This window comes from Lepidothrix coronata, unplaced genomic scaffold (genome assembly GCF_001604755.1).
Source record: "Lepidothrix coronata isolate B3197 unplaced genomic scaffold, Lepidothrix_coronata-1.0 Scaffold5, whole genome shotgun sequence".
Classification (NCBI taxonomy): domain Eukaryota; kingdom Metazoa; phylum Chordata; class Aves; order Passeriformes; family Pipridae; genus Lepidothrix; species Lepidothrix coronata.
Window position 1 is genome coordinate 6,025,675 of NW_016690185.1, and position 14,347 is coordinate 6,040,021.

At 38.2% G+C, this 14,347-nt stretch overlaps 1 protein-coding gene across 6 annotated transcripts in view; it reads right to left on the bottom strand.

Moving 5' to 3' along the window:
• The window catches only part of FAM184A (family with sequence similarity 184 member A), a 77,744-nt gene that overhangs the window by 40,303 nt on the left and 23,094 nt on the right, over nt 1-14,347 (bottom strand). For all 6 annotated transcript variants that reach the window (XM_017828093.1, XM_017828078.1, XM_017828123.1 and 3 more), the window contains exons 2-5: nt 8,508-9,362; nt 4,168-4,303; nt 1,352-1,533; nt 530-727 (exon numbers count right to left, since the gene is read on the bottom strand). In XM_017828093.1, the coding sequence (XP_017683582.1) occupies nt 530-727; nt 1,352-1,533; nt 4,168-4,303; nt 8,508-9,362 (1,371 nt within the window). The remainder of the gene's footprint in view (nt 1-529; nt 728-1,351; nt 1,534-4,167; nt 4,304-8,507; nt 9,363-14,347) is intronic.

The following is a 14,347-nucleotide window of genomic DNA, read 5'->3' on the forward strand; positions in this document are numbered from 1 at the left end:
ATTTTGTGAAACAAAAAAAGGCCTTTCAGTTTCAGGATTCCAGTAAAAGAATCCTGTACAGTGAGCACAATTTTATGATGTAAGTTAGAAACTGCTGTTGTCATCTTCTGAGTACACCCATAGCCAAGTCCTAATATAGTACCATTTTGTCTTTCTGGACTGTTTGTGAAAATTCTAAATAAATGTTATAATAATCTTTTATCTTCTTCAGAAGAACTGATCTTGATTGATATACCAACCCTTCTGAATATGGGTCACAAGTCCCAGGAAGAAACAACTACTATACTTGAACAGATAGTTGTATAATTTGAGAATTTCTCTTCTGTATGCAGACAAATAACAATACAAGTGCTATTTTTTTCAAGATATTTGTTATTTAAATGAAAGCTAAGTTTCTTCAGAGAGACCCAGCAGACCTGTAGGTAATTCCAAATTAACTTGCCATAAAACAAAACCATGCAATACAAGATTCAAACTGTGACATTTGATTTTTGTAATATGTTTGATTACTAAGAAAACACAAACCTACCATCTGCAGTTTCTTCTTATCCTTATTAGCATTACTGTGTGCAGCCTCAATTGCAGTATGGTGTTTCCATGCCAGCTCTTCTAAGGTCTTTGAGTGAGCCTCCTTTAACTGTGCAGCCTCTCCTTCCAATCTTGCTTGCAATTTTACCAGCTCCTTCTCATAATATTCACGTTGTGTTTCCCTTGCTTCATTCACTTTCTATAAAATACAGGAAAAAAGAAAATCTATTAGGTAGTAAAAAAATTTGAACAGCAGAAAAAAAAAATACAAAAATATTACTGATGGGATAAATCTACAAAAAATTAACTTCCATATAAAACAAACTAAGCAAACATGAAGCACTGACTACATAATTCCATAACCAAAAAGGTAGTTTCAACAGATCCATGCAAAGCAATATATCCTTACTAAAAATCTACTTTTTCCTCTATTTAATCTGGGAAAACAACAATCAGGTATCAAGCCTATAGAGAATTTCAGTACAGTACTTTCAAACATGTTCAGTGCATTTGCAGCAAATGGTTTTTAAAACTGTTCTTTAGCCATTTCACATTTGTCCTTCCTGAGACACATTAGATACTAGGCATACACACACCAGGTCATAAATCAAATGAAATTGTTAAAAGATGTCCAAAGCAGTCTGAACTTCCCTCTAATCTCACTTTACACTCTACATTAATCAATGTTGCTACATGAGACATACTTGAAACATACTGGTCCTAGTCCAGTCACACCAAACAAAAATTAAAACATAATCTTTTTTTTCCCTGAGAATTCTATGTCTTTTGTTTTTATTCAGCTAAAGCCAATAAGCTGTTTAACCTTCTCCAATGCCAGAATTTGCTGCCTTTGTCGCTCATCCAGACTCTGTGTTTTGCTTTGTAATAAGTTTCTTTCCTCTTCCAGTTGGGACAATTTTTCCTTTAGTCTAGATTTTTCTGATTCCAAATCTCTGATTGTAACTTCTTGAGTCATTTGAGTAGCTTGAAGCATTCCAATGTGACCTAAAAACAAAACAGCTCTTTAAAACCTCACATCATTGGTTTCATGCAATTGAAGTGCATAGTCAGACTCCAGTGACAGTACAAATCTAGTGGAAGCTTGCATGTAGTATCTCCCTTGTCTTCACTGCAATACTTCTCTTCCTCTCCACTTCTGTCTTTTTTACTTTTACAAAATGTCCAACAACAGTAGAATACTTGGTGCTGGGGCTCCTTTAGTTTCAATTTTCCTGGTTCAAAGTTGCATATTGACTCTTAAGGTAAAGCAGAAGTAGGCAACATTGTGAACACTGACAGTCTATCTGAAGAACTTACCCACCCTAAACCCACACGTTTTCACCCCATGAGAAGCTACACAATAGAAAGCAAAACACTGACATCTAAAGGTAAAAATATTATTGTTTTATCAAACTCATAATTTAGCCAGCATGCTAGACACATAGCTTTAGCTCCTGTAAAACTTACAGAATTAATAATACTACTACTAATAAACTTTGTTTATTTTGGTATATGGGTATGACTGAAAGATGTAACAAAACTCATTCTCTCTAAAGTATCGCAGGTTAGAGGTTTGCTTTTTATTTTTATTTCTTTAGATATATTTTTAAAAACCAATCAACAAAAAAACCCCAACAACTTCAAACTAGACAATAAAATCATCTGTCCTTCACATAACCAGTGGAAAAAGGTTTATGACTTCAGAAACTTTTGTCCTTGTTCTTTTTGATGTATATTTGTATTATCGAAAATACTACCACTACATAACTGACTATAGCAGTGAAATTCCTGTTATTCTGGGAGAGGCTCTGGAGTGGATTGAAGACTATTTTTGGAAAAGAGGATGCTTCTAGGTTTGTTCAACTGAAAGATGAGAGGTATTGTTTACTCAGAATAATTTTTTATTCCTTTTTTTAGTCACAACTCCTAGGTAAGACTTTTTTGTTTCCTCTCTCATTATTATAACCCTCAAAAATGACAGATTAATTGAATTTTAATAACAGAGTATTGCTTTTAAATTTAAGTCACTAAGAAATAGCTAAGAAAGTGGACTGCGTGCTACTGCTTCTCACAAGACAAAATCACTGAGCCTCACGATTCATTTCTATCTGTGCTTAAAAGGAAGACGTGCCAAAAAGGAAACTGTTTTAGCCTTTGTTGTCTGTGGACACTGATGTGAAGGGAATAACAGTGGGATATATAATGAAATTTGAAAACTAAAAAAGCTTCAAAATTAATAGTATTTTCATAAAAATGCACACCTTTACTTGTACTAAGCCCTGAAGAATTCTACGAATCATTTTGGTATTTTTGTTTGTAAAACTAAAAACTGAAGAGAATAACTTAAGATAATGGGTATGCTTAATTTCTACAACATTTTGAAAAAAAAACCAAACTTGTTTCAAAAGTTCGGCCATTTAAGAAACACACTTTCAAACCCAGAATTTCAGAATGTAGCAAGGAGAGAAGAACTTTTAGTTTGTTGGGAAGTATGCCATGTATATTTTATTGTAAGCACACACTGATCTAGAGCTTTTGTCCTACCAATACCGTCACACAAGACAGGTTTCCCATTCCTCACGCTCTACACAAAAGGTATGAAATGCAGAAGTTCCAAGCTGGGAATCTCAGGATAAATGGAAGAAGAATGTATTAATTGCCCGAAATAGACTCAATACAGTGTTCTGAAATTGCAATACGATGAGTAAACACTCTGTATGGTAATTAAGTATGAGAATTCAGGCTCTTTGAAGCAGGATTTTTGACAGTATGAGCTGAAAATCAAGGAGATGGCAGTGGGCCAGTGTCAGAAACCATTTGGAAACAGGCTGGAAGCCAATTACATTACATGGGGATGGCTTGGTGGCACCAATGTAAACAGGGATCCTGGTTCTTGTTGCACAGTGATGCACTGTAAAACAAAGACGTACCACTGACAGTGCCACTGAGCTTGGCAACAGCACAGACGTACAGGAATTTCTGGTAAAGCTAAAAGCCAGAGGACACCAGGGCTGGACTCAATCACAGGCAAGCTGACTTGATGCCATTAGTAATATGGAAAAACAGCCTGGATATTTAAGTTTATTTCCACTTTATTTGGGGTGGCCTGGTGAACCGCTCACATGCTTCTGCCTAAGGAACGAAACAGTAATGGCTGAAAAGTGTATGAGAACAGGGGCTTTTTTCCCCCAACCATCTCAGGTCATCAATTTTTCTATGAGTGCCTCACAAATGGGAATCTCAGATTCCCATTTGAGATATTCAAGGAACAGGTGGCAAGCCTATTCCTTTCAGATGTTTGCATCCAATAGAACCTTGCAGTCTTGGGCCCCTGCTGGCCACTATATTGTTCAAATATAAGCATAAGCATTCTGCACAAATGCAGTTCCAAGGCCTGGAAGATATGTACACGCCATTCAAGTAGAACATTTGGAGAAATAAGTACACAAAAAAAGAGTCTTAAGTACAATGCATGTGATATCAAAAAAGTTAAAAAAATACCAAAACTTGTCGCAAATTTCTATGGAAAGCATTAAACAGTCTTCAGAAACTCTAAACCTGCACAAGGTTGACAGAAAAAGGAAAGGTTAGAATAAAAGGATGAAGTTCACTTCCAGATTAAGTTACTGACATACATACTGGCTTTGAGAACAAGATCAGTGGCCTGCTGCTGTAAGCGCTCTCTAGCAGCTGCGAGCTCGCTTTCCACTTCTTTGTGTTTGCTTAACAATGACATCTCCTCCTCCTTCACATCATCTAGCTGTTTTTGAAGAACCTAGAGGTTTGAAGAACAATACCTGTTATCATCATGTAAATTTAAATGAGCATTAGGTTAAAAGGCACAGAAAAGACCTTTCAGCAAACAAGTTTTCTTCATACAAAAGCTGAAATAGTGTAATATTACTGCCATATTGATTTTGTGTTATATGTAATACTTTAAAAATATTTTTGGAAAAACAATATAGTGGCTATATGGCATGACAATAATGCATAACAGAAACATGACAATATTCAAAATATATGAAAAAATATAAACTGTAAAATGGTCCACAGAGTTTGGGGGCCAACTTTGGAAACCTGGTTTCCAATATGTGAGAGTTCTTCACATTAAAAAATACATCATATATTCACAGCAGTTTACAGTGTCCTTCATTGCAACTCTGAGCTTTTAGTACTGACTCAGATTTAAGCTGCACATGGAGACATATAAATGAGAGCTGGGCATTTACTTAAATCAAATGTTCCTCAGAGGTCGGTACTGGGACCAGCACTTTTTAGCACCTTTCTTGGCAACAGGGACAGTGGGATTTTGTGCACCCTCAGCAAGTTTGCTGATGACACCAAGCTGTGTGGTGTGCGGTCAATGTGCTGGAGGGAAGGAATGACACCCAGAGAGACCTTGACATGTGGGTCTGTGTGAACCTCACAAAACTCAACAAGACCAAGTGCAGAGTGCTGCACCTGGGTCAGAGCAATCCCAAGCACAAATACAGGCTGGGTGGAAAATGCATCGAGATTAGCCCCAAGGAGAAGGACCTGGGGACGAAGAGCTCAATATGACTCGGCAATGTGCACTCACAGCCCAGAAAGCCAACTGTATCCTGGGCTGCACCAAAAGGAGTGTGGCCAGCAGATCAAGGGAAGTGAATCTGCCATTCTACTCTGCTCTTGTTAGACCCTACCTGCAGTATTTCGTGTCCAGGTGTGGGGCCCCCAACACAGGAAAGACAAGGACCTGTTGGAACAACTCCAGAGGAATACACTCACTGGCCACAGGGCTGGAACACTTCTATGAAGACAGGTTGAGACAGTTGGGAATGTTCAGCCTGGAGAAGGTAAGGTTCTGGGGGAGGCCTTCAAGAAGCCTGCCAGTACCTAAAGGGGGACTAAAAAGTGACTCAGAGAAGGACTTTTCACAAGGGCATGTAGTGACAGGACAAGGGGGAATGGCCTTGGCTGAAGGAGGGTAGGTTTAGACTAGATATTAGGAAGAAATGCTTTCTTTCCTGTGAGGGTGGTGAAGCATTTGAAAAGATTGCCCAGAGAGGTTGTGAACTCTCCATCCCTGAAGGTGTTCAAGATCAGCCTGGATGGGGCTCTAAGTAAGCTGGTCTAGCACAAGGTGTCCCTGCCGATGACAGGGGGGCTGGAGCTAGATGATCTTTACTGTCCCTTCCAACGCAAACTATTCTATGGTTCTATGATTCTAAATTTCAAATATGCCTTAAGTCTGATGCACTGGTTCACAATAGCATATCCTGGATAGCATGATGATGTGTTCACAGCCACGTAGGAAGGAAAAGAAAATCCTGTTCTGTTTTAAAAGGAAATACAGATTTCTTATAATTCAAGTTACTGAAATAGTAAAGGGTCATTTCAGAAATTAAAGCAGAAAAGAGAACTGAGAAAAACACTGTACAGGACAGGTAATGAAACATAGACATTAGATGATGCTTTTGATCATCTCAACCACAGTGATCAGAGTAGGAACTGACTTTAAAATCTGCTACCAATACTCTACTAGACTCTTCCTCTTGCAGGAATGATCAACATACATTGGGTTTCCTCTTCACTGCAGCTTGCCAGAAACCTACCTTCTCAATGCAGTCAACTGAAGGGCAAGAGTTCTGCTTCGCTAACTGAACAGAGTTGGAAATGAACTCTTGGCAGGCCCCCTGGGAAACTGGAAAAGTGTATTCTAAATTTAACATTTGATAAAGGCAGCGGTCTTCCTTCACTATGTTGTGTAGCCTTTACACAAGAAGGAAGGACAGTCCAAAAGATGGGCTGGAATTAGACAGTAAATGAGAAAAGCTCATGGCCCATCTTAGCTCTACCAATGATGCTTCCAAAATTACTACGACCATCACATTTAAGGCTTTGTAAATTGAGATTAACTATAAATCCAAGACAAGACGCTCAAGCTTACCCACAGAAATTGCTGTTCTTCAAACCTCAGCCCAGTTACCAAAAAAATGAGCAGAATTTCAGAATCTTTTTATTTAAGTCCAGCATACCCAGTCCTATTTGTTGCTGACCAAAAAAATCCCCAGTCTTCGTATTTCTGGGATGTCTTGTCTCTCTTTAGGGATAAGAAACTTTAGTTTCCAAATGTACTTGGTTAGTGTGGCAGGGTTTTGTTACCCTAGGGGATGCTGCAGCAGTGGCTCTTATGAGAAGCTGCTAGAAGCGTCCCATGTGTCTGACAGAGCCAATGGCAGGCATCTCCAAGACAGACCCACCACTAGCCAAGGCCGAGCCCACCAGCGACACCAGGAGCACCTCTGGAATAACAGATTTAAAAAAAGAGAAAGCGTTACTGCGCAAAAGCAATCACAGCCAGAGAAGCAAGGAGCGAAAGTATGTGAGAGCAACAGCCCTGCAGACCCTGAGGTCAGTGAAGAAGGAGAGGGAGAAGGTGCTCCAGGTGCTGGAGCAGAGATTCCCCTGCAGCCTGTGATGAAGACCATGGTGAGGCAGGTTGTCCTGCTGCAGCCCATGAAGGACCCCATGCCAAGGCAGGTGCCCAAAGGAGGCTGTGACCCTGTGGAAAGTCCACACTGGAGCAGGTTCCTGGCAGGATTTGTGACCCTGTGGGGGACCCATACTGGAGCAGTCTGTTCCTGAAGGACTGCACCCCATGGAAGGGATCCACACTGGAACTGCTTGTGAAGAACTGCAGTTCATGGGAAGGACTCATGTTGGAGAAGCTGGTGGAAGACTGTCTCCCATGGGAAGGACCCCATGTAGAATAGAGGAAAAGTGTGAGGAGTCCTCCCCCTGAGGAAGAGGAAGCGGCAGAGGAACGTGTGATGAACTGACTACAACCTCCCTTCACCATCCTTCTGTGCAGCTGGAGGGGGAGGAGATAGAGAACTGGGAATAAAGTTAAGCCCAGAAAGGATGAAGGGGTGGGAAGAAAGTGCTTTTAAGATTTAGTTTTACTTCTCATTATCCTACTCTGATTGGATTTCCTTTTCCCCAGCCTGAGAGTCTGCTTTGCTCTTGATGGTAACTGGTGAGTGATTTCTCCCTATTCTTATCTTGACCCATGAGCCTTTCATTATATTCTCTCTTCCCTGCCTTGAGGAGGGGAGTGATAGAACAGCTTTGGTGGGTACTTGCCATCCAGCCAGGGTCAACCCAACACACTAAATAAAATTGTGTTGGAGTTTAACTGGGTAAGCAGCTAAGTATGACACTGTTGGTTGCTCACTACCCCCAAAGTAGGATGGGAGAGAGAATCGGAAGGGTAAATGTGAAAAACTTGTGGGTTGGGATAAGACAGTTTAATAAATAAAAGCCACACACACACAAGCAAAGCAAAACAAGGAATTCATTTGCCACTTTCCATGGGCAGAGAGGTGTTCAGGCATCCTCAAGAAAGCAGGGCTCCATCACACATAATAGTGACTTGGGAAGGCAAACACTATCACTTTGAACATCTGTCCCCTTCCTTCCCCCACATTTATATGCTGAGCACGGCACCAATAGAGTATGGAGTACCCCTGTGGTCACCTGGATTCAGCTGTCCTGACTGTGTCCCCTCCCAAGTCCTTGTGCACCCCCAGCCTCCTTGCTGCTGAGGTGGGTTAAGAGGCAGAAAAGGCCTTGACTCTGTGTAAGCACTGTTCAGAGATAACTAAAATATCCTTGTTACCAACACTGTTTCCAGCACAAATCAAAGACATGGCATCCTACAAGCTGCTATGGAGAAAATTAACTCTACCCCAGCCAAAACCAGTAATCTACCGAAAATGTGTGCAGTATTTCAGTTACTGCTTGTGAAAACATTGTTAATTAAACAATTAAGTTAAAAATATAAATAAATGAAAAAATTTAGAATATGATAAGCAAGAAAGAGTGACATAAAATTAAGTTTACACACTCCCATTACCTCAACCTACCAGCCTCATGTAAAGATAGAATAAATAGGAAAAGAAAGTTCACAACCTTGGGAATAGCACCATCAGTCTCACCTGAACATTGTTTTCTGCTGTACCAAGAGCCACCTGAAGTTTTTGGCATTTTTCCCTTAGACTGGCAGCTTCATCCTGGACCATTTGCAATTCAGTTTTAAGCTTTCCCAGATTCTTCCGTAACATACTTTCCTGGTTTTGAAATTCTTTTCTCAGCTCCACTTCTTTTTCTTTGCAAGCATGTAGACTTTCTGCTGTAAAAAGCTGCGATCTTTTCAAAGAGTCAAGTTCATGTTCATAGAAGGACTGAGCTTTGCTGAGTTTGCCTTCATAGTCCTCAATGAGTTTTTTTCTTTCCAGCCTTAACTCTTCAACTTTATTGTTTAAGTCTTCCAGCTCCAGTCTATGCAATTCCTCTAGTTTTTCTTGCCCCTTACTTAAGGTAGCGTTCTGACTCTGATGAGTCTTGAGAAGTTCTTGAATCTCAAGCCTATGGGCAGCTTTTAAGTCTTCCAGGGCTGTACGCTTGTCCTTCTCATACTGCACTTGCAACTGTATGAAACTTCGTAGCCTTTCCTCAAATTTCTTTCTGATCTCTTCTACTTCCCTTGACATGGTCACTACACGTTGGACATGCTGAGCTTCTGCACAAAGCTGCATATCTTCAACTCTATCCTTATACGCTTCAAATTCTGTCAAGGCCTGATGTTTCATCTTTTTATGATCTTCCAGTGACTCTTCCAAAACCTGAATCTTTCTCTTGAGATCCATTTCTTCTGCCACTTTACTTTTATACTGCAAGATCTTCTCTCTGGTCTCTGCAAGAATTTGTTGAATTTCTTCTTCATGAGCATCTTTAAGGGCTTGGATAGCTGCTTCGTGTTCATCATTTTTAGTATTCAGAGCATATATTACCTGCAAACATGAAATACTATATTAGAGAAAAGGCATTCTGGTTATCTGCTAAATCCTAAGAAAAAAACATGTAAGCACTCTGAAAATTACTTTGACAATCTGGCTTGTTTTCATCATACAAATAAAACACCAAATGTTATTATGGCTGTAACAGCATAAACGCTGTATTAGTCATGATATTCTTACACATCTTGTAGAACAGTTTTTCTATACTCTTTGGACCTGTAATTTTTCTGATAAAAGTTTGCATGTTGCTGCTCTAAATACTACTAAAAGCATAGTCAACACATTTTAAAACACTCCCAAATTTTTTTAAAATAATTAAAAGCATAGCCTAAAAAATAATTTGAACAGAGGTCTTCTGTTGGAGAATAACACATGCAGCATATATTACAACAAGAATATATTACAGCAAGAAATTAAACTGGAACAAAAACCAAATCTCAAATCCCTCCTTTCCAAATGCTAACCATTCTTAAATATTTCATTTCAGAACATCAAACAGCATCTAAAAAGCAAACACTAGTTGTTTTGGTTTGTAAGCTTGATGGTTGCCCGCACACAATTTCACTTTTGACAGCTTATCTAGTAAGCAGTAGGTGTATGCAGATCTCCTAAGGTCTAAGGTCACTCGCTAGAGAATTCAACAAAGTCAGCTGAACAGAAAAGTTCAGGGCAAAGCAGGCAACAATCTAGGGAGCCCAGGGAGTAAAGCAGTTCAAGAGGGCTGTGAAAACAGTAAAGCCACTGACTTTCAGCAGAAGTTTTAAGATAACCAGACATATCCTCTGGGATGTTTCAATTGCACTACAACACAGTAGATCATCATCTCGGTTTTTAACTAGGAAGTATTGGTAAGTATGTGGGTATGTGTGTGTATGTGTCAGTGAATAAAGTATTCATGCAATAGGTGGCGTTAACACAATCTTTTGTGCTTCAAGAACTCCAGCAAATACCCCCGCCCTTCCCAGATCTCTTACTGGCAGAAGAGCTATAATAAATAGCTTAGTAGTTTAATAAATAAAACAAAAGCTACACACATCTGGGGGAAGAAAAGTCTCCTGAATGGTATATATTGTATATCTTAAAAATTAACAAGAAGCAACAAAAATGGACAACAAAGAAGCAGCAGGGGATTTTTTTTTCCCATGAGGACAGAACCTAGGGCAGTCCTCCATTGGCATTCAACCAGGCAACAGAGGAAGATGGTGCTGACTTGCCCTCAGGGCTGGGAAATATGAAGAAGGCTCAGAATTGCTCTCCTGGCTCCAAGCACAAAGCCTCTATGTTCCACCTAGAGAAGGTATTTACAGTCCAGTGTTCAGAGAAGCTACAAAGCTCAAGAGAGTTCTCATAAGTAGAAAAGCAGCTTCAAGATTTTGGCCATGTAATATAATGTGCTCTGTTTTCTGGTGGTATTTTTCTTTGGTTGGTTTTTGTTTGTTTTAGCAAAAGTCCAGATACTGTCTTCTAAATTTTATGCCCGAAACAACAAACATTCCCCATTCTTTTACCTGTGACACAGAAAGCTAAAAGGACAGGCTTTAGATTAAAATAGAAAAATAGAAAACATAAAAAGAAAAAAGTTCTGAAACACTATCAGATGTAATGAAAAAACTAAATAACCTCACTGAACTTTATATACCAAGGAAATAACTTAGAAATATCAAAAAAAGACACTTTAACTTATTCTAATTCAATTTTTCTAACACTGGTACACGCTATTTAATGACAGAGGAAAAAACAGGTTTTCCATAGCTTTGGTAATGGTTTTTAATACCACTTATATCTCTGCAGTCAGCAAGCAGACTTTTGGCTTTCTTCCTCCCCAGAAAAAAAAACAAAACAAAAAAAAACTCCTACTGTGAAGGAGCTTCACAGTTCAGACACTCAAAAACTCCACCAACAAATTGCAAAAAACAACAACAAAACCACGTGCGATTCCATTAGAAAAATCACAACTATCACTGCAATGTCCGTCACCCAAGGTTTCAACTTTTTATGTTCTCATTGTCTTTGGTGATGCCAACAGTACCTTCTAATCACAAAGCTTTCTCCTCCCTCCTGTCACCAACATACAGTCTCAGCTATTGGACCTAACACACCATTCGGGTTTTTTTTGGTAAATGTACATACGCTATCTTGCACGAATAGGCCTTAGTTTTGGTTAGAGAAGCCGGACAATGTAGTTTAAAAGGTACTATAAAAAAGAAATTTCACACTTAAGATCAGGTTATTATAATAAGCATTTGCAGAACACTAGGTCAAATCCCGTAATCAAAACAACCCTTGACTCCTGTCTTTGTGCATAGAAATGCCATAATGTTCTTCACTTCGGGCAGTGTCTAAAGTTATGCAGAGCTATGATCCGCAGAAAGTGTAAACCAAAGTATTTTCAAGGGTATCATGATTTAATAGTGCGAACTTCAGTGAAAATTCCAAGTAAAAAATAAGTCTATAAGCAATTCCAGATTCAGAAGTATCTTTAAATTTTCATCCTTGACTTGCTCCCCACAAAAAGCACTGAACATCGACAAATTCAATAAGAACCACGCGTTCCCTAAATGAAGGACACGAGCATCTTATGGAACATGTACAAATAAAATAAAATGCATGCAACTGAATGTTGTGTCATAATATATGTTACATAGCAGTCTGAATTCCAACTCTATGAAATTACTATAAATCTCAGTATTTTTAAAGAAATTGAATAGCTGTATCAGATTTTATCTTTGAGAATTTGATGGACTTGAAAGGAACAGGACACAGGAAAGAAAGTCTGTACTAACTTAGGCAAAAGCAACCCAACAGCATTTCAATGAAATGAAAGCAGAAATTGAAATACCTTGGAACAAATCAATACATTTAAAGTTGCAGCTAAAATAAATAGGTCCTTCTCAAGCAAATTTCTAAAAATTGAAAAGTAGTTAAAAGGTTGCAAACAAGCAAATTTCTAAAAATTGAAAAGCAGTTAAAAGGTTGCAAACATTGAAGGTAGGTAGATAAAACAAGTTTTGCACACTCTTTAAATCAGAGGATGAGCCACTTGCTAAGCATGCTTGTAAATACTTTTTAAAATGCTTTAAAAAATACTAGCAGCTTTCTCAGTATAAATGCATAGTACTAAGAAGTGTAAATTGCTCATTTGAGTAATTCATATTTTTTCAGCTTCACTCTAAATGCATATACACATAGTAATTCCTATCAAATGACAGAAAAAGCAATAATTGTGCTTTGCTGTATTTTCAGTCAGCATATCATTTCAGAGGTACAGACAGAACCATACTCTCTCCAAGGATACCAAGACTGCTAGCTAAAGGTCTTAATACTTTTTATAGAAAACAGTAACAATAATTAACTATTAATAAGAATCTACTGAAATACTATGTGCCTTGGCCTGAAGAACTACAACAGAGTTAGTAACAATAACAGTAATAACCTCATTTATGCCAATAATTATTGAAGTGTTTAGTCATAGTCTGTGTAGTAAGGTGAAGCAAGTCAGTCACTGCATCAGCTCTGGTGCATTGAACTACATGGAATACAAACAAAAATACCTGTTCCACACTGTGACTGAAAGATTAAAGTTTGACTATTTGGCTGAGAAATATTTTTTACTCCAAACCAGATGTTATGATTTGGAGAGATGACCACCTCTTGCATAGTCAGCTGCACTTTGGTCATCTGCTCCTGCCAGCAATTTAGTTACGAGGGAATGTTTTTCTAATTAAAAATGTGTAATTCAACTTAATACTAGCACTGGGTGCCAAATATATTTGGCAGCACTGAAAACCATATTTTACGATTCCATGAAAATATCTCCAAAAATGTGTCATTCATCTTCTCTAATTTTACATGAAAAAAAGAGCTGATACCTATTAGAAAAAACCATCAGTTATGGATCTTACACAAAACCCAACCTTACAACTCTGCTAAACCTTCATTTTAGACGTAACACGTGGGTCTCTGGGTAAGAGCGCTGTTCAGCCTCATTCAGGTAAAGTGTGTTCCCAATGCTGCTGCCTGAAACACCAGTCTGAAACACCAGAGCCTCTGGAGACATCCCAAGATTTTGCTGATGCTACCAGCCTAATTGAATGCCCCACACAAGCACGGTGCCAACAAGGAATTGCTTGTGCATAACCTGTTAATGATTTGGAAGACATGGACCAATGAGTCTGACCAATCTTTGCTGTCTGGGGATAAACAAGAATTGCTACACACAGAAACTAGTAAAATATACTGGTAAAAACAGTATATATACATATATATATATATGTGTGTGTATATACATATATATATATGTATATATATATACAAAAAACAGTAAAAAGTGCAGCAGAATGCAAACAGAAGAGTCCAGTCTACAAAATTAACAAGAAACATTAAAAAAAAAAATCCTGGCATTATCATGAATTAATTTTATGTAGAAATGAGATATGATAGTCCAGAATGATCATAGTCTTTTTGTTGCAAGGGGTATTGCATTAATTTTCCCCTTTTTCTTCCCACTGACCAAATAATGCCAAGTAATGAAAAGTACGTTATATTCAAGCATTTAAGATTTATATATTATAACCAACAAAGGGTCGATTTAAAACAAAATAAATAAAATAACCAATTTAATGCCCAGAAAAAGTTTGTTTTACTGGACAAATTTCTTCTCCTTAGTACATTATAAAAATATAGTAATACAGGAAATACTTCAAAGCTACTTAAAACAGTCTTTCAGAAAAGCTGACCACAATCACAAAGCACATTCTTAAATGCATTACTACATACAAAGTAAACAGACAATTATAATGTGTGTACAAAAAAAAAAAATCCAAATCCCAAAACCTCTGTATGTCCATCTTTCTTTTTTTTTTTTTTGCCCTCCCCTCTTTTTTCCCCCCTTTTTTTTTTGTTCCAATTAAAAAAAAAAAACCTTTATCTGGAAAGATCTTTTGTTACCTCATAGAAAATACTGCAAATAAAAGATGCTT